The sequence below is a fragment of the Artemia franciscana genome, chromosome 10, assembly GCF_032884065.1.
Source record: "Artemia franciscana chromosome 10, ASM3288406v1, whole genome shotgun sequence".
Taxonomy (NCBI): Eukaryota; Metazoa; Arthropoda; class Branchiopoda; order Anostraca; family Artemiidae; genus Artemia; species Artemia franciscana.
Genome location: NC_088872.1, coordinates 29,525,247 through 29,552,098, shown reverse-complemented (window position 1 = coordinate 29,552,098; position 26,852 = coordinate 29,525,247). Strand labels below are relative to the sequence as shown.

Genomic DNA, 26,852 nt, shown 5'->3' with positions numbered 1-26,852 from the left:
AGTATTAACCACCGCTGAAATTTGAAAAAAAATATCTGAAATTTGAAAAAAAAGCAACAAGATAAACCTAGTTTTCATAGACCAGAATAAACCATTGCTGAAATTTTGAAAAAGCAACAAGATAACCAAGGTTGCATAGGCCAGCACTAACCATTGCTGAAATTGGAACAAAAAACAACAACAAAATAGCCCGTGGTTGTTGAGATCAGCACTAACCACAGCTAAAACTTGAGGAAAGCTGAATTTTGAGAAAAGCCAAAAGATGAACCTAGGTTGCATAGACCAGCAATTAATCACTGCTGAAAATTGAAAAAAATCTGAAAATTTAAAAAGCAAGAAGATAAAACCTGGCAGCATAAACCAGCAGTAATCAATGATGAAATTTGATAAAATCTTAAATTTGAAAATACAACAAGATGAGCCTAGAATGCATAAACCAGCATTAACCACTGTATAGATTTGTAAACATCTGGAATTTGAAAAAGCACTAAGACAAACCTAGGTTGCATAAATCAACATTACCCACTGGTGAAATTTGAAAAATCAACAAGCTAAACCTAGGTTGCATACACCAGCACTAACCACAGTTGAAATTTTAAAAAGCAACAAGAGAAACCTAGGTTGCATAGACCAGCATTAACCACTGCTGAAATTTGAATTAGCATCAAGATAAAACTTAGGTTGCAGATTAACCACTGATGAACTTAGAAAAATTCTAAAATTTTCAAAGCAATAGGATAAAACAGAATAGCACTAACCACTGTAGAAATTTGAAAAAAACTAGTGCTGAAATTAAAAAAAAAATCTGAAATTTAAAAAACAACAATATAGACTAATGAATAAGTTTTCATTAGCCAGTATTAGCCACTTCTGAAATTTGAAAAAAGTAACAAGGTGAACCTTCAATGACCAGCATCAACCACTGCTAAAGTTTGAAAAAAAACTTACATTTGAAAAAAGGCTGAAATTAAAAAAAAAATCTGAAGAAGAAACAAGATAAACTTAGGTTGCATAGACCAGCATTAACCACAGGTAAAATTTTAAAAATCAGAAAGTCAAAATAAGCAACCAGATAAACCAATTTTTCATAGACCAGCATTAAAAACTGCCGAAATTTGAAAAGTAACAAGCTAAACCTGGGTTGCAATGACCAGGATTAACCACTGCTGAAATTTGAGAAAATCTGATATTTAAAGAGAAACTGCTGAAATTAAAAAAAAAAATCTGTTTTTGCATCTCGATTGGCGGGCTCTAAACTTTAACAAGTCCTATTACGCAGCAGCCAAAGAAACCTTGAAGAAAACGATTGCATAAGTAAACAAACAATCCCCATTATGTTACAATCAGATGTAGTATAACATACAGGTGTACTATAGTGTTGCGCAAGACCCAGGTGTCCATAATAACGCCTTGAGAGAATCGCCGTCAAACTTCTTCGTGATTAAGCAAAGAAGAAAAAAGTAGCGTCTATCCGGCTGTTTAAATAGATTAAGGCCTCGGTACTCACGTGCTACCAATAATTTTGTTTTATCTACGTTTCAATGCAAGTATTGGGTTTTATGTTGATACTTTATATATCAAACAGTTGTTGTAATGAACTGCAAGAAGGAACAATTCATGCCAGTTGAGACCAAAACTCTAAGAATATGAGTTTTTAAAGGAATACAAAAATCGGCATTTTACAGTAATTGCAAATGCAGAAAATTATTAAGTTTAAAGCTTACTCTCAAAAGTCACAAGTCTGAAATTTTTTTTTCCCATTCCCGAAAAAGGGGGTAAAACCCAGAAAAGCCAAGGAATTTTGATGAAATTCCCATCAGCGAATTAAGGATACCAGAGAACTAACTCCATCGTTGAATTTTCAAGCCCCTATCTAAAAAAAGAGAAGGAACTTTGCTCTTTTTCCAAGAAGGACGATCTTGGATGCGTGTTTAATTGTTATTGTTGCTTTTCGCTGGGGTAATCATATCGAACCAATTGTCAAAAAAATCAGGAGAGGGCTCATGAGGAAGGACATTAAAAATTTTTTGCTGTCCGTTTAAAGTAGCGAAAATATTTTCGTCAAAGCATAGTGGCGTCTTCTGCCACTTTTTGGCGCAAAATTTCAATCTTAGCCAAAAGGGTACCAAAAAGTCATCGACTGAAAATTCTGAGATAATAAATTGTTTTAATATTATTTTAAAACTACGTATTGACCTTTCCAGTTTCGGAGACACTAATTCTGCACGTCGTTTCTAAGGATGCACATTGTCCATTCGAAATCAACAGTAATTATAGACATTTATTCTTAATGTTCATTTGACAAAGTTTATTCATTAGAGGCTTGATAAAATTAGGTAGAGTGTGAGTGATTGCACATCGATCGTTACGGAGGATGGTTAGTGGATCTTTATGCAGGAGGGGGGGGCTTTAGGCCTCAAAAAGTGTTCTTTAATGCTGTAATTTTCAAAGTCTAGATGAGCCTTACAGACAAATATTGAAGGAAGTTCAGGAAGCGATTTTGGAAATTAATCTCTAGTACCCCTTCATTAGGAATCGTTTTTATTCTACGCCTTTAATATTGGTCCTGAAGTTTGATAGAACCCCTCTTGTTGCACACAATCTTTTCCCGTTTAACATAAAAGATTACATTCACATGTGTCGAAAAAGTAGAGAAGTGGACAGGGGGAAGTCATCGGCGCCACCACATAATTTATGGGAGGAGGTGAGCAAGTGCATCCAGGAGAATCATTTTGCCGATATTTAAACGGTAGTATGTTTCTTTTCCTTGTTTATTTACACTTCTTTTTCATCTTACCTATTTATATAGGGAGCGTTTCCCCCCTAATGTCGTTCTGGGAAACATCCATATAAAAAGATTTGTTAGAAGAATTTCCTTCGTTCACTTTGAGAATGATGACCCAATGAAAAGTTTTTGGTTAAAAAGCAAAAATGAAAATATTAATATTGAACCAAGAACAGTCTTAATTATTTTCAAGATCGGAGGCTCGAGACACAGGACGCGTACCTCTCAGGACAAGAGGTACGCATAATGACCGAGGCAAGGGTAATATTTAGGGCTAAGAACCCAAGCTCCTTCTTACCTTATCCGAACAAAGTAAAGGCCATCAAGAAGCCCATGAAGCTGGCTTTTTGCTATTTTTTTTCAACTATTAAGAAAAATTTACGTGAAAATAATTAATTATAGTGTAATTTTCAAGAGAATATGTGAAAAGTCTTGATTTTTCTGCATTCTTGTTTAATAGAAAAGAGCATCATAATTTTAAGCAAATTTTTACTTTTTAAATCAGTTGCTTTTAATGTAGCTTTTTCTTATTTTCTTGGAACGCTGTTTTGGGATATGCTGTTCTTTTTCCAGTAATAGAATCCAATACCAAAACCATTTCCCAAACCCTTCAGTTGCAATAGTAAATTACCGCAGCAGAACATATATCTATTTAATGTTACCGTTCCTTTTCTAATCTTTGAAGTTTATTAAGTGTATGTTACAAAATTCCGCGTGAGTTTAATAGGAATTACCTTAATCTTTCCATCATCTGCTCCAGTAAAAAGCTTACCATCACAGAGACACAAGCTTTCAATATCATATATATGTACAGTATCCTCATTAGCCCGCGAAACAATTTTATAAGCCATTTCTTTATATTATGTAGAAGCACTGATATGAAAATAATTCCCTGTTTGTCAGGAAACCAATTAACTTAGAATACTGAGGCAGTTCCAAGAAGGCTCCTCTGCCAAAAGCCCTACAATCTCGTGATAATATTGGCACTGAATGCAGATGAATACAAGCCTCAAATCTCTCAATATGTGATTCGGCCTTTAAAAATCAGCTTAAAAATAATAACAAAAACAACATCATTGAATAAATTATTGCTAAAATTAAGAATAATTGAAATCGAAGATCCATTTAACTTACCAGGAGCAAATTATGAGACATGTTAAAGGAAATGGTAAAGAACATTTCGAAAAAAATGGCAAATTAATTTTTCAAATGATTGTGTCCGAAACACCCATTACATTTCGCACGAAAACATCAAATTTCTTGACGATAAATAACAGTTCAAACAGGGATAAATCCTTCTATTAGACAGTGAAAAAAAAAGTACCTGACATTTTTTTGAAGGCACAGAAAATATCTCAGAGCTTTTCTTCCTAATTAATTAAAAAAACTCTGAAAAAGAAGTTTTTAAAGAAAAGTAAAAGCCATAATAAACTTAAGATCGTAAGAAATAGAAACCTATAATAATTCAAACTCAAGGCGACGAGAAATCAAACAGTTCGTGGTAACGAACTTTAGTAAGGAGCGAGCCGCCTCCATAGTAACCGAAACTCTAAAAAACGGAATTTTGATACCAATATATGCATCAAATGAACCAGATTTGTACGCTGATTTTAAATATGTAAGTTTATTCAAATTAATTCTTACCCATCAAAAGTTAAAAGCCTGAGAAAATTTACCTTATTCTCGAAAAAAGGAGGAAACACCCCCTAAATTCATACAGTCTTAATGAAAATCACACCATCAAATTCAGCGTATCAGGGAGCCTTACTGTAGAAGTTTCAGGCACCTATCTGCAAAAATATAGAATTTTGTATATTTTTTTTTTCCCAGAAAAAAGATCACGGATGCATGTTTATTTGTTTATATCTTTTTTCCCTTGGGGTGATCGTATCAATCCAGTGGTCCTAGAACGTCGCGAGAGGGCTCAATCTAACTAAAATTAAAATTTCCAGTGCCCTTATTAAGTGACTACAAAAACTGGGGGGCAACTAGGCCCCCTCCCATGCTCATTTTTTCCCAAAATCATCGGATCAAAATTTCAAAGTAGCCATTTTGTTCAATATTGTCAAAAAATCTAATAACTATACTATTGAGGACGACTTAATTCCCCCAGTCCCCAGAGGAAGCCCATTGTATACATACAGTATTGGTTATTGGGAGGAAGTTTTCAGGGGAGATTTTTTCTGGTGATGGGGAGGGGGTTAAGTGAGAAGATCTTTCCATGGAGGAATTCATCATAGGGGAAGAGAATTTCCATAAAGAATCCCCATGATGGATTCTCCTGCATTATTTAAAAAAACAATGAGAAATTAAATAAAAAACGAGTTTTTTCCACTGAAAGTAAGGAGTAACATTAAAACTTAAAACGAAAAGAAATTATTATGTATATAAGGGGGTTCGTCCCCTCTTCAATACCTCGCTCTTTACGCTAAAGTATTTTGAATAATTTCAAAAGAGCTATTCATTCTAATTAAACGCCCTTTGTGATTCAGGGGTCATTTTTAGAGAATTGGAACAAAATTAGAAATTTAATGTAAAGAGCAAGGTATTGACGAGGGGGCGAACCCCTTCATATACGTAATAAAAATATCCAAATATAGAAGTTTATTGCTTAAGCTAATTTGTAAGCTACGTATATTTATTACTAATGAAAAACGTTCTTAAAATAAAATTAAAAGTTCTAGTAGACTTTTTAAGCAACCAAAAAATTAGAGGGCAACAAGGCCCCTGCCATGCCCCTTTTTCTAAAAATCGCCCGATCAAAACTTTGAGAAAGCCATTTAGCCAAAAAAGTAAAATTAATATGCAAATTTTGTTTTAATTATTCATGTACGGTGAGCCAAAATCAAAACCTGTATTCATTTAAAAATTCCTAGTCTTATAAAACCATTGAGAATAAAAATAGAGTCTTGTATAACTAACGTTAGAAAACTATTAACATTGTAACAAGCAGTCGCGCGTCAAATGTAACCAATTTCAAGTAATCGATTTTCTCTCTGCATGTGAATAACGCTAGAGAGAGGAAACACGCAATCCATAGTTTTATTGAATCAATTCCGCTAGAAAGTATTTTCCAAATCATAACAACATCAATTGCATATTGGTCCAGGTTTCGAAGGCACCGTTCCATTAGGTGAAATAGCGGACACAAATTTTTGATGCCGGATAAAAAAATTTTGAAGAAAATGTTTCGAAGGAAAAAATATCCCAATGAAAAGAAAATTTTGAAAAAAAACAGCCATCCCCAGTTACGACCAATGGCTCCCCACTTGATCTATGGGCTCTGAGCTTTAAAAAGTAACGCAAGATTACGTCTTCCTCAGTTACAGGCGGGGTTCCCCATGGATCCTGAGCACTAGCATGTCATGCAAGATCACACCGTTCTCAATTACAAGTGGGGGTTCCCTACTTGACTATCGGACCCCCCATTAGAATTAGTTGCTAGGGCCCCGGTGAAATTGGATTCTAGGGTCCAAAAGGGAACTGGATGCCAGGGCCATGGTAGAATAGAATGCTAGGTCCCTGTGGTAATCGCTTGTTAGGGCCCTGTTGGAATTGACTGCTAGGGTTTGGGGTCTTGAATGATACCCTCTGGCAGGCCCAGAAGGTTTTTCCCTACATTCTTAGGTTTTTAAGTAACTAAAAACCAAAGAAACAAAACTATGACCTAAAACTTACGCTTACATTAGATTTGTGTCCCCTGAAGGTATTTCCCCTACATCTCGATGTTTTTCAGTAATTAACAATCGAAGAAAAACTAAAACTTGAAGCATACTTTTCTATCTTTTTCGGCGGGCCTTGAGGCCTTTGCTCTAAACCTTTTAGATTTTTAACAATCAATAAAAAACACTATTATGCAACAAGCATTCCCTATTATGTAACAAACAGGTCTCGGACACCCATGCAAAGAAAAAGAGAGACAAGCAAAGTGCCGCTCAGACACACAGGTACAATGAGAGAGAGAGAGAGAGAGAGAGAGAGAGAAGAAAAGAGAGAGAGAGAGAGAGAGAGAGAGAGAGAGAGAGAGAGAGAGAGAGAGAGAGAGAGAGAGAGAGAGAGAGAGAGAGAGAGAGAGAGAGAGAGAGAGAGAGAGAGAGAGAGAGAGAGAGAGAGAGAGAGAGAGAGAGAGACGTAAACACGTACAAACAAACAGAGTCATTCAGACAAAGACACTAAGACAGAGACAAAGACAAGCAAACAGCCGCTCAGACATACATGCCATCAGGGAGTCATTTGACACTTGGTTGCAGATGAATCCAGGTCAGAAGATTCCAATACATGAAATAGCAAAGTTGTGCAAGAAACCCCTTATAGAAAATCTGAACCCTCATAATATTACAGCTGGTTTCAAAAAGGCAGAAATTTGGCCTTTGAATCCGAATGTCTCGACAGAAACCGATTTTGTACCAGCTGAAGTGACAAACCGCCCTGACTTAGCAGAACAGAATCTTCCAGATTCTACTACGGATGATCCTCACCCTGCTACTTCTTCCCCTGTCTTGGTGGACTAACCAAAGGCAACGCCAAACCTGCCTATAACTCCTGAAAGCATAAGACCATATCCAAAAGCAAGACTGTAACTGGATCCCCGAAAAGAGCGCAAGAAAGGGAAAACTAGGATTTTGACAAATGCTTCAGAGAAGCAATCCCTTGAAGCAAAGGCTCAGTCAAAGCTTGACAAGAAAACTAAAAAACAGGTTCCCAAGCGTAAACCAAACGAGTCCTCGAGATCAAAGTCCCTGAACTCGGAGTCATTGAAGATTGCATTTCAGACAAAGATATGCAGATCATAGACGATATATATATATATATATATATATATATATATATATATATATATATATATATATATATATATATATATATATATATATGAAATAATAATAATATATATACATATGAAAATTTAAAGCGAACAGAAATATTAAGTATATGAGGGAGACTGCCCCCTCCTCAAACATTCACTCTTTAAGTTAAAGTTTAATTGATTGTCCTACTCCTTAATGAACGACTGATCAAAAGGAAATTGATTTAGAATAAGAACTATGCTTGAGACACTACAAAACTTTAGCGTAAAAGGTGGGGATATTGAGGAGGCAACAGCACCCCATATACAGAATAATTTATATTCATTTTGATTTTTAATGTCGCACTTTTCGTTTCGTTTGAAAAAAGATTTAATGAAATATGGATATCAACTTTTCTCTCTAATTAATTGACAAGCTGAAGACCAAAATTGGAGGAAAACAGTAGCAGTTACTATGACTAAAATCCAGGAATTGCGTTTTGCCCTCCTTATTCATCAGATATAACCCCATATCGAGCGACGTTTTTTTGTTTCCTAAAAATGGACTTGGAGGGCAGAGAATTTAGTAAAACGAAGAAACCATTACCTTCGTAAATAATTACTTTTTAGATGATGATTCCGAGTAGCCTACTATTTGAACGGGTTAAAGAAATAGGAGCATCATTAGAAGAAGTATGTAGACTTACAAAAGACAATTTTACACAAATAAATTTAAAAGACAAAATGTCTAGTACTTTTGTTATTCGAAAGCTTTTCCGAAAACCCTCGCACGTTTCATTGAATATTTTGCTGTTAGAAGGTCACTCTTCGGGTGATAGAACACCTAGACATACCAAGAGGATTGAAGAAGGTCCTACCTCCTACCTATCTTGAAGAAAACTATTGGTCAACGATCTTCCTGATACCGAGTGAGCATTCTGTTGGAGGTCCAGCTTTAAATTGTTTTCTTTCTTAAGAGGCGTGCACATGTTACTTTAAGTAACTGCCTCAGCTTGCTACCTAGCTGCATTTTTTTTCATTTCTGTCTATTCTGTTTCTCGAACATAGTTAATTTCTGAAATGCTGCTTTTCAGCAGGGATAAAACTGACAACAAAACACAAAGGTATTGACATTTTCATTATAAATAGAGCTCAAATTGCCGTTTAGGAAAAATTCGAAATAGTTCGGAATCAGTGAGCTTTTTAATCTTGTTGAACAGGATATCATCCATTTTGCAGCTTAGAATTTACCAACAGATTCATTCATGTGTACATTAGGTTAGGCGCTGAGTCTCAATCAGACAAAAAGGGACGAGGGGTAAAGTTTTCTGGGACGAGAGGGTTTAGCAGCTGTACTTGAGATAAAAAGTTTTTCACAAATGGAAGTGATTTTAATAAATTCATAAATATCCATCAAACAGAAGAAAAAGTAAAAAAATAGATAAAGGGAAAAAGACTGAGACAAATTTTCTACTTCAATTTGAAACTGATTCCTGGTTCCTTGCCTGCTTGAAAAGAAACTTGAAATGAAAAATGGAGAAACGGTTTGAAAAAAAAAACATGGTGAGAATCTTCAGATAATTCTCTCTTACATGTGCTATAAAACGCCAAATAAGCTCACATAATGTAGGCTATGGCTCAAGGACAATTAACCACCGTCCTTTCTGACCCCAGGCAATTGTTAATGTTGCTTTTCCAATTTGAGAGCCATATTCAAAATCTGGCTTGAGATTTGCACTTACCTTAAAAATCACAGAGGTTAGACCTTACCATGATCTCCTAATTACCGGAGATCAACAGCATAAAAAAAAAGAAAGAAAAAATGCCTTTTAGATTAAAAAAAAAAATCCTGAATATTTCATGGAAATTGCAACATCAGAATGGGAGAAAATGTAGAGTTTTGAAAAGACACAAACATATCACAGAAGAATGCCTTTAACTCTAAAAAAAAATGTAAACAAAATACCAACAAAATGTCGTCACAAAATATCAACCATCACTCTTCAGCTAGCGTTTTATTCTTCAATTTTGACTGAGGCTAGAAAAAAAAAATTATAAATATTTTTTAAGTCATTTCTTGCACCACACTGCCTCTCTACTTGTTTTAAGAATTAAAATACAAAAAATACAGAAGAAACAGATAAAACCTTTCATTAAAATTGAATCAAGAATACTGAAAAAACACCCAAATATTCGACCCACAAATCTTCACCAATAGAAATAAAACGAAAAAACAAGAATAACTCATTAATACTCAGGACTAGATTAATGCTGAGGGTTTTCAAGGATAGAAAAATAAATTTAGTAAAAACAAAAATCAGCACCTTTATAAAATCGACATAAAATAAAAGACTTCTCCTTCTTTTCCAGAGACTTAGGAGTATTTAAAAAAACACCTCTCGTGATTGTCAAGGACTGTTCCAGTCACTTTAAAGCAAAGGCGAGACAGCTAAGCCAGCAAGTAGTAGGCTTTATAAAATTTGCGAAAAATAGCTGATTACACGTTTATAACTTCTCTAGTATCGAGTGGCAAAGTGGCCAAAAAAATCTTTATTGTTGTTTTAGACTAGGGCACTTCGTATGGAAGGAGTTGATAAATAAACTTCGAAAAGGGCTCATTCAATTGGAAATCGAAAGGCTAGTGCTCTTTTTAATGGTCAAAGTGATTGAAGGGAAACAGACCCCCACGCCCGTCAGTTCCCCAAACACATCCAATCTAAACTTTGAGATAGCCATTTTGTTCAGTGAGATTGAAACCTCCAGAAGCTATGTCTTTGAGGATGAACCCCCCCCCCCCCACAGTCCTCAAGGAAAGGTTTATAAGTTATTCCCCAAGGGTATATAAGGTTTTATGGAAAGGGTGGTTGTATAAACTTCGGAGGAGATTCATTGTTCAGGAAATCAGATGTTCTAATCCCCTTTTTAAGAGTCAAAGTGATTGGAGGGCTGTTTATCCACCCCCCCGCATCCTATTTTCCCCAAATGAATCCGATAGAAATTTTGAGATGGCCATTTGTTCAAAAATAGTCCAAAGGTCACATAACAAGGCGGTTGGGCTCGAAACAACCCCACAGAGTCGGGGAATAGGGTTGCAAGGTATGCCCCAGGGAAATAAGGTTTTTTTGGAAGAGATTGTCGTTTAAAGGATTTGTCGTTTAAGAGATTTGTCGATTGTCCCTTCCCCTGCCATCCTCTTTTACCCAAACGCATTCGGTTGGAATTGTGAGATAGATATTTTGTTACCAATAGTCATAAGAGCAAATAATAATGTCTTCAGGGTAGACACAACCCTCCAGAGCCTAGGAACAAGGGCTACAAGTTATGCCCTGGGGCAAATAAAGTTTTTATGAAACGGGTGATCGTATAGACTTTGGATCGGATGGAGCTCATTTGATTATAAATTGGAACTTTTAATGCCCTTTTTGAGAGTCAAAAGTGAATGGAGGGCAATCAGCCCCCCCTCCAATCCTATCATACCCCAATTCATATCAAAAAATTTTTTAAGAGAGATATTTTTTTCAGCGTTGTTGAAAGGTCCAGTAATCATGTCTTTTGGGATGTCAACTTCCCCATAGTCCTCGGGGTAAGGTCTGTAAGATAGGTAATTCATTCGTTGTTTACATATGGTAGATGTTATAGAGAAACGTATCCATGTTTGAACTTTACTTTCCAAGAAGACAAAGAGCATTTAAGTGAGCCTTTTAGAGAATGTTAAGAACAAAATCAAAACCCTTTATGTGTTTACGGATTGTCAAAGGGGCGTAACTAAGGAATTACTGAGCATAATATATTGGAACTTTCAGGAAATGATAAGGAAGATGATAAAAACACAATATTTGCATGCTACCCATACTACTGCAACTACCACCACTACTACTACTAAACTACTCCATTTACAAAATTAAGGGGAAATTTGAACTAAACCAAAAAAAAGCTATGTGCGTACGCATTGTCAAAAGAGCATATCTCAAGAATCAATTTGATATTAAGTTGGAACTTTCAGCGAATGGTTAAAGGAGAAGATTATCTGACCAAAAGGCAATATGTGCACACTACTACTAATACTACCATTACTGCTACATTTACTACTACTACTGCTGCTGCTACCACTACTACTACTTCAACTAATACTTCTATTGCGACTACTTGTAAGGCTTAGAGCATTGAGATGACAATTTCAAGAAGAATATGAGCATACAGGTTATCGAAAGGGCATATCAGAGACGTCATAGCAATGGCTAATTGCATTAAGTTAGAATTTCAAGGACTTGATCAGAGGGATGTTCTACTGACCGAAAGGGAAAATGTTAATACTACTGTTGCTATCAGCACCGCTATTGTTGTTAACACTAATACTACTACTGTGATAATTATTATAACTATGCCTAAGGGTGTGAAGTTAAAATTTTCGAGGAAAAGAGGGGGAAAGATGAACTGAATCACAACACGCCGTCTGTATGCAGGTAATCAAAAGGGCGTAACAGAAAAATATTAGAAACTGTTTGGTGGGTGAAGTTTAAACTAACAGGGCTTGTTGTGGGGGATGTTGAACAAATTAAAACAAATTACCTCTGGGGGTGGGTTTCTTACAACGACAACGTAGGACGGTTTTTTCGTATTTTGAGTAGGGGCTACAAGCTTAGACTGTCCTTCAGTAACCTTGGACGCAATATCACGCAGCTGTCCAAGACAACAGTTCACCTTGGCACTGAGGGTACTGAAGGCATAAACAGGGATCATTGGCACTTCGCTGGAACATTTGATAACAAAGTCCGGATGTTTTATGTTCTGAGAATCGCACTTTACAAGCGAAGAAATAATGTCCGAAGCAGAGTTTAATGCAGCATTGGCTCCTACGCGCTTCGATGGGACTTCATTCGGAAAAAGCTTTAAAAAAAGCAATTTACGGGTCTCACAAAGAGAAGAAGACTCGAAAAAATTGTCCATTTACTCTTTTATCGTATCGGGCGAAACTCCTTAGGCAAGATTTTTCTATACAAAGCACAGGATAGGATTGTAGAAAAGTTCATCTTCGCACCAATTACCAGTTCCCATTTTCTCTAGATTGAAGGTTCATTTGCGAGAGAAGTAAGGGAAGCGTTGGAGGCTGCCTACCTTCTCCCCGCAATTTAAGGGACAAGCCCGGCGGGTGCCGAGGCTCTTGCAAACAGCTCTCCCCCACCTTCTGCTTACTTCTCTCCTCTAACCTTTATCGCAACGCAATTGTCTATAATATCGGAAATTATAATTATTTTCGCAACTGCTTAATCCTGACCTATATCACATATAGCTCATGAAGATATCATTAAGAGAATTCACAGTTCCCAAGGGAATTTTCATTCAATTCTGAAAATAATCCGCTTATTTATAATTCTTTGGACACTGAATTAATTATTATGAAAATATTGGCTATAGTTCAGGTAGTGACGATAATCCTTTACCAAATTTTAGTGATAGGTTCAATCCAAAAAGAGGAACCAAATTGGTCTTACCATTAAATACACCGGAAACAAATAATAGGTAGACCAACTAGCCAAAGCTGCAAAACCCTTATTGCCGAAGATGATTATGATCTAACAGCCGACTGTTGCTTACAAGTCCTCTACTTGTCTCACAATTGGTATCGGCCTATTTTTGGTTTCAGTGTGTACCCTACTACCGAAGTTGTCAACCCCTTGAAACTGTCAAACTAGTATATCTCATGAAGGAATTTTTGTACAAAAAAAAGGATGCCACATACTTTGATCAGGTCATCAAGAGCTATCGATTGCCGTCGAAAAAAAATTCTATCTGTCTTAGTTCAAAAGTTGATTTTTTTTGCCGTAGGCCAACTTCTTAACGTTAAGCTTAAGGATAAGCTCCAATTTCTTTAGCAATGACAGAACTTTTAAAGTTTAAGAGGTACATCTGATAACATTTCTCTACCTCAATCCCAAGTCCGAAACAAATGATAAACCCAGCCGAAATCACGGCAGCACTTTCGGATCCGTGGGAAAATGCCACTTTTTTGCTTCTGTCAATTTTTCTATTTAACACTCAAAGAAGATACATTGGCTGTGGGGCCGGGTAACTGCCGCATATATTTAACACTTATAGATTTTAGTCCATCTTCAATTTGAAAGTGGTGCCTGCCTGCTTGCCTGCTAGAACGGAGCTTTCCATTCGAAAGCAGAAACAAGGTTTGATGAAATGAAAGCTTGTCTGCACAACTTCAGATACTCCTCTCTGACATAGGCTATACAACTCCACTTCACTTTGCACACCATAGTCTCTGGCTCGTGGACAAGCAAAAACCATCCTTTTTGGCCCCAGGCAAGAGTTCAACGGAGGCGGAGTTTTCCAAAATGTAATGCCATAGTCATCAATCCGGCCTGAGGTCCACACTTTCCGTAAAAACCGCACAGGTTAGACACTTACCAGTTTCCAGGAATAAGCTGAGATCGACGGCATAGGAAAAAAAAAAAAAAAAAAAAACAAAAAAACCCGGACAAAACCAAAGTGTTGCTCTCGCATCACAATTAACATGAGTAGGGCTGAAAACCCACATGCCTTCTCAAAACCATAACATAATTTGCGCTTTATTGAAAACAACATACAATTTAAAGTTTTCACTTTTTTTACGAGTTACTTTAATAAATAAAAATTACTAAGCTCTAAGGAATAAATATCAATATATGTAAATCAAACTGACAATCCACGGTCGCTTGTTCTTTTTTTTTCTTTAAAGTATAAATCATGCTCTCGTCTTGAGTAGATTTTCAGTCGAGTTCTTAGTTCCTGTACTAAGCGGTGCTTTCGTACATCGTAACAGTGCTTTCGATGTACGGTAATATATGTTGGAGCGCGGTAGCCACAATTACCGACATTGGTAACTAACGGTCATCACAACTTCCACAGTGATGGCAGATATTTAAAGTCATGTTTCCAAAGATTGGGCTAAATTTAGCCCAAAAAAGAACAGTCAACGAAATCTACTAAAACAAAAGCAGATTCAGAACCGTTTTTTTTTTCTTTTGAGATTTGTGACAAAGCTACATGTCTTTAGACAGTTATACTGGAAAAGAACCTTGGGCTGTGCTAACATGAAAATTAATAGCTAAAACATTATAATAGATACATCATTATAAAGGTATTACACGAGTTTAATGTTTCTTTCAAAGGAAGTGTGAAAATGTCACATTTATTGAGTTTTTTGCCAGGCAATAAGAAATAATACTGTGGAGAAAATTAATGAATTTGCTTAAACTTTGAATTAAGAATAGAGGAATAGAATTTCCCCACGTTGATGTAAACACTATAGGGTTTAACAGAGCATGAGAGCTAGTATACATTCAAATTCAGAGGGATTTTGAGCTAATTCATTGGAACTAATGGTCTATTTAATGCAAATATAAGGACAGGAGATTGTATTATTATTTGCAGAACGATGAAATGGCAAGACTTTGTCCGTGATTTTGTTTAGAAAGTGAAGTAAACCTGTACTTTATGGAGTAATCTGTCGTATTGAGGATTGTATTGCAATAAGTTAGTGAGAATTTGCTGTGTAGAGTAAGCAATATGTAGAGTAAGTAGATATCAGGTTTTGCAATCTAGGCCAGTTTTTCAGTGTGACTTGTGGTCTAGTTCTCCCAACAGCATATTACGCGCGTTTTGATATGTCTGATTTCGTATCTTCTTCTATATGCTTTGTGATTCCACGCTTGGAAGTTTTGTTTTGCAAATTACTTTGATATTCGCAACTTCAGCATAGATATTCTCGCAAATTTACGATACCCTTTAATATCATATCGGACATCGCTGAGAGTCCACAGTAGTATATTGAGTATCGCACATCGGCACATCAGATCACATAGTACAACATTAAAAGGATTCTTAAGGTTTATTGTTTTTAACTGGGATAGACGGTAAAATCCAGATCCACCAGTCTAAGGGGGGAAACACATAGAACTTTGGCGACAGGGGGACAGATGCAGCGATCCGTAGTCAAGATAGGCAAAGAGGAATGGTGAATCCGACCTATCTAGAAAACGAAACACGTGACATTCAAGATCAAAATGAAAACACTTCTGTATTTCAGGGTTTTTCATGTCTTCTCAGAAAATACCATCAAACCTTCTACTGCCAGGATGAGGCGACAATAATGAGGCGCTCCAAAATTAGGGACATAGTGTGCCAGACAAGGTTCAAAACTCGTTTGGAGTCCGTGCTTTACCTCCGAGAGTTCGAAAGCATAGAGTTCAATACGAGAAATCTATTGTAGGAGATTAGTTCCGGTTCATTGACGATTTCTTCATTTCACCAGCAAAAAAATATGAAACTAAAAGCTAGTATGGATTTGAAATGACAGTTCAATTGCACATAATGTACACAATGAGGCTTTGATGTGAAAAATTAAATGCTGGAATCCAATTCCTGTTTGAAGATGATTTGTTTATTTTTCTGGTGAAATTGAGAAAAGTAGAAAAGACAAAAAAGCGGCAAAGAAAGATTATAATTTGAAAATTCAGGCTAAAACACATACATGAGTGTTCAGTTCCCATTTGAAAATTACTTATTTGTTCCGGCTCTGTAAGTAAGGAAAAGTAATTGAGTAATTTCTGTCAGCTCGCATCAGCAGGGGGGAGCTTCAGGGGGAGGAAATTTTCCTTCCTAGTTTTCTTATCATCTTTTACAGGTGCTTTTCCCTAGCACGTGTAATGGGGCTCATCTGGATCGGGGTTACCAACTGCTGACGTCCAAAGAGAGCGCAAACCAAGGCCAAAAAGAGTGATTTAGCTTAAAAACAATGCAAATAAAATATTTGCATGCGTCCGGTTGCCGCTGCTTGTGCATAGTTGTCAACTACTGATGTTGAAAGTGAATGAAAAATAACACCCAAAAAGAGTGATTGTCACTCTTCCGCATCCCCTTTGAGGTAAAAAAAGGAGTGCATTTTCCACGAAAAGCATGCAAGTTAGAAACTCTGATCTGGATGCCAGTGATGAAGGGCAGTTCACTATTGTGATTAACTTACCAAGACCTAGTATTATTCAACAATGGTCCTTGGGGGATACTCTCCTCCATTACCAGTAACTACTTATAACCCAAACCGTTACCTTGCATTCGCACACCCAATTCTTACTTTCTGTTGGTATCGATATTTTTTTCTCTACATGACTATCCAATGGGGTAGAACCCAGGAAAAGTTACATTTTTTTTTGCTATTTGTATCCTATGCTCCTCCATCCCAATCTTTACAACTATTTTTTTTTGCAGTTTTTGTTATAAATAATTTTAAACTATCCCAAAGAGTAATTTTTGGTTCGATTCAAGTGTGGATTTGTTTCCACCGATGGAGGTTAAGACGCTAGAGGAACAAATCCCTTTTGACACATGGTATCGTCCCATCCCTATTCTTCGTTTGTCTCAAATATATATTCGAGAGGTCAATTAAAGGTTCTTCCCAAATCATTCTAAAGTGCCCCTTTTTGATTGTTCCAATTTTATATATATATATATATATATATATATATATATATATATATATATATATATCATGAAAAGAGAAATCACCAATGCAACAGCACAAACACAAAAAAAAAAGAAAAAAAAAAAAAGAGAGAGACAGAAGGAGAAAAGGAAGACTGTTTTCATAAATTAGTGATACCAGCACTTGAATGAGGCCTTATATATATATATATATATATATATATATATATATATATATATATATATATATATATATATATATATATATATACATATATACATATATATATATATATATATATATATATATATATATATATATATATATATATATATATATATATATATATATATATATATATATTCCTCCGAACAACAGGCCAAGCCCAACTATGTTTTCATTATACCAATTACGATTGTTTACCGCTTATCTTGCGGCTTCTCTTCTTCAAAACCAAAACCGTTTTGCGATGGTTATACAGACTATTATTGCAATGGTTCAGTAGTAGAGACATGTAAATGGCAATGCATATTTAGCCAAGCTGTGCCAAGTCTCAAATTTGGTCACTGGTCACAGGAAAGAAGAAGATGCATAAAATTTGATATTTTCTTTTTTACTTTCGACCAGGAGGGATGCAGCCACGGACGTTGATCTTAGTGGGGGAGTGATGGATGTTATAGCTTGTCACCTTTTTTTTAGGGTTCATTGTCTTATTACAGTTTTTATCCATTTTAAGAATTTTTATCTCCTTTTAATTATAAATGGAAATGCTGTGTAGTCTAAGGAATTGATTACCTGTGGGAAAAGAACAACAAATAAACACGCATAAGTGATCGAAATCTTTTATTTTTTTTTAATATTTCAATAGGAATCTTGGTTAAAAGTTTTACCCGTTACTTACGTACTTCTACTTCTGATTTTGTTTGTTCTTTTATCTAGAGGAGAGAGCTAATTTGGAGAATTGATGTGAGAAATCAAAAAGGGATCATTTGAAGAAGCTTAGTGATCCATTGAGGGCTTTAATGTTCCATTAAGAAACTTCTTTGTAGGAAACTTGAGTTACAAAGACAGTAAAGAAAACAAAAATAATCCAAGAAACTAGTGAAGCCAAAATTAAGAGAAACTAAAATTGCTTTAACAGTGTACTTCCAGTCGACGAAACATTTTCACATGAAAAGTATAGGCAAGGTAGACAAAAAGTCGACACGTTAGATGCGTTAAAGCCTTATGCTAGGAGAAACTGATAATATAACTAAAAGGTTAAAACGGCAGAGCTACCGGGGCAGATGCGGTAGTAAATGTGCATCTGAAATCCCATGGAAAGGGAATTTACGTGCTGAGAGACGGTCAGTTGGGTTTCAGACAAGGTAGAAGATACACAAAACACGCTGGATGCCATAGCACTACATTAGTTGATTTAAAATGCTTAGATTTGGGTTTAAAGACACCATTGCTATTTAGTTTTATTAATTATGACCACAGTTTCGATTCACCTGATAGATAGATTATTCTCCAAGTTCTGCCTCTGCATAGAATTATAGATAAGTAGGTTAAACCATTTAGCACACTCGCGAGAGAACAAGCAGGTTTATGGCTTAACACTGAAGCACAACGACTTCGAGTACGGGGAGACAAAAAGGAAACGATAATCGATACACATTAAAACAAATATAAATAAGTTATTTCTTAGGTTACTATTTATTCTAGTAGTCTTCTTAGGATATTTTTTTGCCGATAATACGTAAATAAAATAAACACAACCAATGTACTGAAATTACTAAGGAAACAGTTTTTTTTTTCTGACAGTTTTGAACTAGGGAGTATGTTAATTTTGTTTAGAACTGTTTGAAGCTGTAGATAAGTTACAGTCAAATATAAACCATTCTTTCAGGGAACATGGTGGATACAGATTATGGATATTTAACTTACGGGGATGATACAAAATCTTACGACTTAAAGATACAAATAGCAGTCAGACTTCTGGCTCAGGAGAGACAAGGAACTTCCAATACAATTTATAATTTCAAGTAAGGTTACATAACGAGCTGAGCGGATAGTCCCGATAGCTGACAGCGATGTAAATTGGTGTTGCAGTAAGTCCTCTTTCATTTGAATCATTACTCTCATGGAATTTTTTCTCCATAAGACATTGAGGAGACTTGCGACTTATGATCAGGTTGGGATCGTATGATTACATTAGGAATAAATTATGCAGGTGATTTTGAACTAATTGAGAACAATTCAAATGAGTTGAATCTTGCTTGTAATAGGCGTAATGACCAACGGCCAAGCGAGATATTAAGATAAATATAAAGAACACATAACGTTTAAATTTTGGGTATTACACAAGGTGCTATGATGGTAGCTGATGAGCGATTGAAGAAAAAGACAAGGTCACAAAAAAACAGAAAGAAGACAAAATAGTCGAAGTACGTGTAATCGCTAAGCCTAACAGCGGTAGGATCCGAGTAAAGTCAAAGGTTAAAATATTACAGCGAAACAAGACCTCTTAAGATTAAACAGAAAAATATGCAAGACATTTAACAGAAAAATTATTTAAGAAAATTTTATTCTCTGTTTTTACAACCTACAGCACAACGATCACGGTTTCTACTTTATTCTGCAAAAGTTCACATTTCTAGCAATGATAGTTTAGTTGACACACATAAACACACTTAATTCTTTATATGGCCTACAGAAGACAGATTTTTTAACTTGGTTTGTAAAATTTTCGTTTAAAGCTATATGAAAGGGACCCCCAACAACTTCCCAAGTCTTTAACGTCTTTAATCGTCTAACAAGATCTTACTACCCCCCAAAAGGCTAAGAATTTTGCTGAAATACAAGTGTGTATGTGTAAAACATTAGGTTATCTGTATTCAATGATTATCCCCTAAATTTGCTTATTCCCTTAATCTAACATATTCACTGTGCTAATATTATTCGATACGGAATTCAAAGAGCAATACAAAAAAAGGAAAATTAGTATACATATGCGTTTTAAAAGTAAACGTAATGAACGAAATTTACTACAATAACAGACACTATTTTAGAGAGCTTTGTAGAAGCGTAAAGTAGCTCTTGCCCAAAATTTCCAGAGGCAACGCTATAACGCTGCCTATATTAAAGAGCCATAAGGCTTCAATATTTTATTATTATTATTTCCAGAGGCATTCCATATCGAAGGGATGACTCAAAGGTAAACTTCAGAGGGGGCTCATTTGATTGAAAATTGGAAGTTCTATTGCCCTCTTTAAGAGTCAAAAGTGAGGGATGGTAGGGGGGGGGGGAACTAGCAACCCCCTAAACGCTCTCTATTCCCGAAACGCAGTTGATACATATTTGAGATAACTATGTCGTTTGAAATAGCCCAAAAGTCAAATATCTATAGTTTTAGTTTTGACAACAACCCTCCCCCAGCCCCCATGGCGAGAAATTATGCAAGATTCTCATTATTAACATACAAAGTTTTTATGGAAGAGGCGGTAGTATAAGCTTCGGAGGAGGCACATTGTATTGGAAATCAGAAGCTTTAGTGCCTTTTGTAAGATCCAAAAGTTATAGGAGCGAAACTAGCCCACCACCTCCCCCCCCCCAAAAAAAAATGTATAGCCTATGATCTAAATTTTGAGATATCCATTTTGCTCAAAATAGTCCAAAGGGAAAATTACCATGCCTCCGTGGTTGAAAAAACTCCCAGGGGCCGGCGAACATGGGCTGTAAATTATGCAAGTTGCCAACTGTTAACATCTAGGGTTTTGGTTGAAGGAATGATCGTATAAACTTTGGAGGGGGATTATTCAATTATAATCGAAGTTCTAGTTCCTTTTCAACAGTCCAAAGGGATCAAAGGGCAACCAGCCGACCTACTTTTCCCCCGATATATCGGATCAAAATTTTGAGACATGATTTTGTTCAAAATAGTTCAAAGGTCGAATAATTATACTTCCAGGTTTGACAAAAATTTTGATATTGGATTCCAGGTTTTTTTAAGTCTTCGGAAAAGTCATCAGGAAGATTGCCAAAAGTTACACGACAGTAATTACTCACCAAATAGCTGAAAGCAATAGTAAATGCTAAAAATACAATAGTACTCACCAAAACATAAATATGAGAAGGAATACTTCTTTCTACCAATTCAGACAGAAATTCGGGAGTCCAGACAATTTCACTTTCTGTTATAACAGTTACAGGAGAAAGACGAAATGTAGGCAGTGCAACATAACCAGCAAGCAAAGGATATAAATTGTAAGTTAACGTTTTAGTAGCTAATGGTTCGATTGTCAAATCCATCTGAAACAGAAGAAAATAACAACCGCATTCCCTAAATGATGAAAAAAATATGATTTTGAAATAATTAAAACCAGCGAGAAACAGACCTAGTTTCAAACAGGTATAAACAATTTAGGTCTAACAATACACAATCGTTTTAACTATCATACAACCAATATATACAAAATTTTATGTTGTTTTCCCTGCTTTCTGAGCGAGCTCCCAAAACGACAGAAACAATGAAGATTGTGTCAAATTTCTTAAAATTCTCCGATTTAATTCTAGTAGCGCCAAATACAGCAATTGGTTCGACAAATGGCACTTGGAGTATGGTAAATATGTTCATTTATCAGTCATGAACTCAATCCAACCTCCGACTGACGGTTTTGTAAACTTGATTTCATGGAGACACTAGCTTAATCTAAAATGTGCGCATTCTGCCGAGGGCAGTTGTATTCAGACATTACAGAGACCTGGCGACATTGAGATGTACCAAGAGCATAAGGAATATGTGGAATTCAAAATCAAAAGAATATCCATTACTAGATTTGATCATTAAATACCCATCATCTGGCTAATAATTACAAACTGCTTACTACCAATACTACTGCTGCTTTTAACAACTAACTGCAGCACCACGGCACCTCAGGCCAACGCAGCTGCGCACACTCCTCCTCCGTCACAATCCATTTAAAGGTCTTAAGCCGTCCCAAGTAGTACCAGTTTCTCTTACATCCTTCCTTACGACCTCTTCCCGCCCATTCAGCGACAACCTACTTTTTGTTTGGCTCTAGATGATTGGCCAAAAAGGACGATCTTTGGCAATCTGTCATCCTTCATTCATAGAACTTGTCCTAGCCATCTCAATCTTTCTTTCATTATAGCTATAGAAAGCAGGCTACAATTGTGTTTTTCATACAGCTAACAGTTTGAAATAAGGTCAGTCAGACGGGTAACCAAAAAATCCGCAGACAATCCCTCTGAAAAACATCTAAAAAAATTCACCTCCGTCGTACGGAAAACAAAAGTTTCCGAACCATAATTAACCACTGTCATCACTGTAGCTTCCAATATTCTGATTTCGGTTCGCAGATTTAACTTTCTATTCTTCCAAACCCTTTTCAATTGTAACAAAAAAACAAAAAAAAAAAACAAAAAAACAAAAAACAAAACATTTTCGTTATTCTACTTTTAACATCTTCACTGCATCAGTCATCTTTACTAATGATACTACCCAAGTAAGTGAAGGTATTCACTAGATTGATGTTTTCATTCCTTACCATCTCGTCTTCACCCTCCCTTATTCTCAGTCTCAGTGACGTAATCTCCTTAACATTAAGTAGTCTTCTTTCAAACCTAGCACCGAAGAAAACTGTCGTTTTAGGGAAACGACAGGGTCTGCTGATTATGTTTCAAGCTGAGCTTATTAGATACAATATTTCTGAACAATCAGATCCTTTCAGTCCTGGGTCCATAAATTATAAAAAGGATGATATACTGATATACCAGATATGATATACCAGATAGGTAGATTAAAATGATTAGTACCATTTGCGGGAATAATATTGCTATGGGTAATGTAGGAAGTTAGGAGCGAAATCTAAAGTTTAGCATGACTGTCTTTTATTCCCCTTCACACGGATTATTTTTGACAATTTTTTTCTAGGAAAAAAAAACAGCAAAAGGTTACGGAGAACATGTGTTGCGTGGGAGAATAAAACTGTCATAGAGGTAGATTACACAGATAATATATATCTCTAAGATAAAAAAAAGGTCTGCGAAATGAATGAGGTTTTTAGGGTTTGGGGTGTAAATACTGGCCAAAAAAACTAATTACTAATGGTGGTAGATACAGTAAAGATGCAAATAGTAGAGTAGCGAAGACACAGGTTATTTGTATGTTTCAATTTCTTGTATATAGTTGACAGAAATCTTCTGTGTCTTAGAGCACGAAAGAAGGATTTAAGCATGTTTTTGGCACAAAATCGGTCAATTTTACACAGAAAAAGAACAAATTGCAATCCAGACCTTCTTTTACAAAATTCATTTAAGCAGTAATCCCATGCAAGCTAAAAGTTCCATATGTAGGCACGTGCCTATGTCTGAGCATGTGATTGTAGCTAGGCATGCATCTTAAGGCTATTTGACAAAAGTCCAACACAAATGACATAGACGGTGACGACTGAAACAATTTCGTTGACGATGTGATCTTAGACATACGAGTTTGTGGCACTAAAAATTTATATTTGGCTCTAATGTTTTTTTGGACAAGCATCAGGTTCAACCTATAAGCTGGAGCTGCCTAAGGACAGACTTTGGCAAAGAACACAACTTGGCATGCAAGTTTAGCTAAAATTGTATGTAATTCACGTTCAATAATTTTAAAAAACATTTTGTAAGCTTAAAAATTTCAGGGTCCGCCAAGTGTTTTGGCAAGAACTCAAAAGTATTAAAAAAAGAAGTGGAGTAAATCCCTTGGGTTAGTAACGACTTATTTATACCTTTTCTAATCTGAGTAGATTTACAATCTCTCATCCTCTCCCTCTATCACTAAATTTCATTTTTTTTTCTTGCTCTCTGAATTTCTGGAACATATCAGACAGGCCTGTAAAACTTTGGCTAATATTGAATGCCAAATAAACTTATGAAGTGGAATTTCCATTGTAAAATGCAGGTACTCAAGTAGGAACATTGTAATAACATAGAAACGATCTTTGAATAGCGTAAATATTTACCATCTTATTCCCAGCAAACATAAAAGCATCATTTGAGTCCATGGAAATACGTAGTTTCTGAGAGACATTGTGCAGGCTTTTCAAAATAACTTTAGCTAATATTGGCTGCCTAATAAATGCTTGAGGTGGAATCTCCATTTTCAAATCCAAAGGTGACTCATCGACAGACAAAGAAGGAAGTGGTATCACTGATGTTATGTAGGGACTTGATGATCCTTTTCTGCAACAAAAAAATGAAATACAACCATAAATACAGCATTATAAAACATTTTTTTATTAAAAAACTAGCTGTTGGGGTGGCGCTTCGCGCCACCCCAGCACCTAGTTGGTAGGGGCGCTTCGCCCCCCCCCCCGCAACCCACCACGCGAGTAAGTCGTTACGCGCCATATTAGTTACGCGCCATTGTAGTTGTGTCCCTGTGATTCTAATGATTGCCCTTGAGCTTCGTTGATGGTGATTGCTAATCGACCATTCCCTGTGTCGCCGTCGTCATTTATATATCCCCTAGTGCCACCCGGCGTCCCCGTTGTAGTTGTGTCCCTATGTCCCGGTCGTCATTTATATTCCCTGTGTCCCGGTCGTCATTTGTGTCCCGGTGTCCCAGTCTGTAATTTCTCTTTGAGTGTCCCGGTCGTCATTTATATTCCTTGTGCCCCGGTGTCCCGGTCTGTATATACATTCGTTTTTGGATTGGTCTTTTTTTTAGTTTTTTACCTTTTTTTTAGTTATACCTCATGATTCTAATGATTGCCCTTGAGCTTTGTTGATGGTGATTGCTAATCGAACATTCCCTGTGTACCCGTCGTCATTTATATATCCCCCTGTGCCCCCCGGCGTCCCCGTTGTAGTTGTGTCCCTGTGTCCCGGTCGTCATTTATATTCCCTGTGTCCCGGTCGTCATTTGTGTCCCGGTGTCCCAGTCTGTAATTTCTCTTTGAGTGTCGCGGTCGTCATTTATATTCCCTGTGTCCCGGTCGTCATTTTTGTCCCGGTCATCATTTGTGTTCCGGTGTCCCGGTCTGTAATTTCTCTTTGAGTGTCCTGGTCGTCATTTATATTCCCTGTGTCCCGGTCGTCATTTGCGTCCCGGTGCTTTGTTGATGGCGATTGCTAATCGAACATTCCTTGTGTCCCGGTCGCTTTCTCTTTGAGTGTCCCGGTCGTCATTTATATTCCCTATGTCTCAGTGTCCCGGTCGTCATTTATATTCCCTATGTCTCGGTGTCCCGGTCGTCTTTTGTGTCCCGATGTCCCGGTCTGTAATTTCGTCAGTCGACAAATATGACGTCAGTCGACATACAAACATGACGTCACTCGACACACAGACAACTTATTTTTATATATATAGATGTCCCGGTGTCCCGGTCGTCATTTGTGTCCCGATGTCCCGGTCTGTAATTTCGTCAGTCGACAAACAAACATATCAAAACTGAAAATGATAGCGATGATGATTGGGTTTGGGATTTTGACTTGGATAAGGTCATCAATGCCTACCAGATTTTAGTTAAAAAAACAAAAGTTCGGCGATATGTATTTCATAGTGAAGCCAGTCAGTCGACGGCCAACCTACCATCTTCAAAGATACCACGATAGGAAGACTCTACACCGTTCACCCCAATCAACATGAATGCTTCTTTCTACGCCTGCTTTTGGTGAATGTACCCGGTCCGACATCCTTTGAGTATTTGAGAACTGTAAACGGTACTATACATGACACTTACCGTAGTGCATGCCAAGCTCTGAATTTATTGAAGAATGACCAACACTGGGATAACTGCATCAATGACGCGTGCGAGACGTCAACCCCAAGTCAAATTCGTGCATTGTTTTGCATCATTTTAACAACTTGCTCTCCATCACCTCCTACAGAGTTATGGGAAAAATATAAGTCAAAAATGTCCGAAGATATACTCCATCGAAAACAGTTAGAGACGTCAGATATGACTTTTGATTTTACATCAGAAATTTATAACTACACTTTAGTTATTATAGAAGATTTGTGCGTACGTATGGCAAACAAACCTCTTCAGGATTTGGGAATGCCTTCACCTAACCGTATCGCTGCTGTTTCGACATGTGTAGAATTGGATCGTGAACAAAGTTAAAGGACGAGTGATGTATTGTCGTATGTACAAAATAACATTTCCAAGTTAACGTCGGAACAAAAAGACATTTATGATACGATAATGCATTGTGTCGATAACAACGTTGGAGAAATTTTCTTTTTGGATGCGCCAGGAGGTACTGGTAAAACATTTGTGATAAAACTGATTCTGGCATCAATTCGATCAAAAAATGATATAGCGTTGGCAATTGCGTCGTCCGGAATAGCCGCAACATTGCTGCCTGGTGGAAGAACTGCTCATTCCGCTTTGAAATTGCCTCTGAATTTGCATTCTACAGAAACTCCCACGTGCAATATTTCCAAATCTTCTGGGATGGGTAAAGTATTGCAGCAATGCAAACTTATTATTTGGGATGAGTGCACAATGGCACACAAAAAATCGCTCGAGGCTCTGGATCAATGCTTGAAAGATTTGAGAGGGAAGTCGAAACCCTTTGGCAGCACATTAATATTGCTTGCGGGAGATTTCAGGCCAACATTACCTATAATACCTAGATCAACTCCTGCAGACGAAATGAATGCTTGCCTGAAAAATTCTAATTTATGGGCACACGTAAAAATATTAAAATTAACTACAAATATGCGTGTCCGATTGCAAAACGATGACTCTGGTCAAACATTTTCAGATCAATTGCTGGCAATTGGAAACGGAAAGCTCCCAGTAGACTCAATTTCAGGA

The 26,852-nt window shown here is 36.6% G+C and overlaps 1 protein-coding gene across 2 annotated transcripts in view; it reads right to left on the bottom strand.

Moving 5' to 3' along the window:
• Positions 1 to 26,852, bottom strand: part of LOC136032038 (trafficking protein particle complex subunit 11-like) — a 155,589-nt gene that overhangs the window by 40,530 nt on the left and 88,207 nt on the right. The window contains exons 18-20 of one of the 2 annotated variants that reach the window (XM_065712129.1): positions 24,048 to 24,267; positions 21,139 to 21,333; positions 9,491 to 9,609 (exon numbers count right to left, since the gene is read on the bottom strand). In XM_065712129.1, the coding sequence (XP_065568201.1) occupies positions 9,568 to 9,609; positions 21,139 to 21,333; positions 24,048 to 24,267 (457 nt within the window). In that variant the 3' untranslated portion in view covers positions 9,491 to 9,567. Of the gene's footprint in view, positions 1 to 9,490; positions 9,610 to 21,138; positions 21,334 to 24,047; positions 24,268 to 26,852 lie in introns of those variants that run through there. The other variant, XM_065712128.1, reaches the window with a different exon arrangement.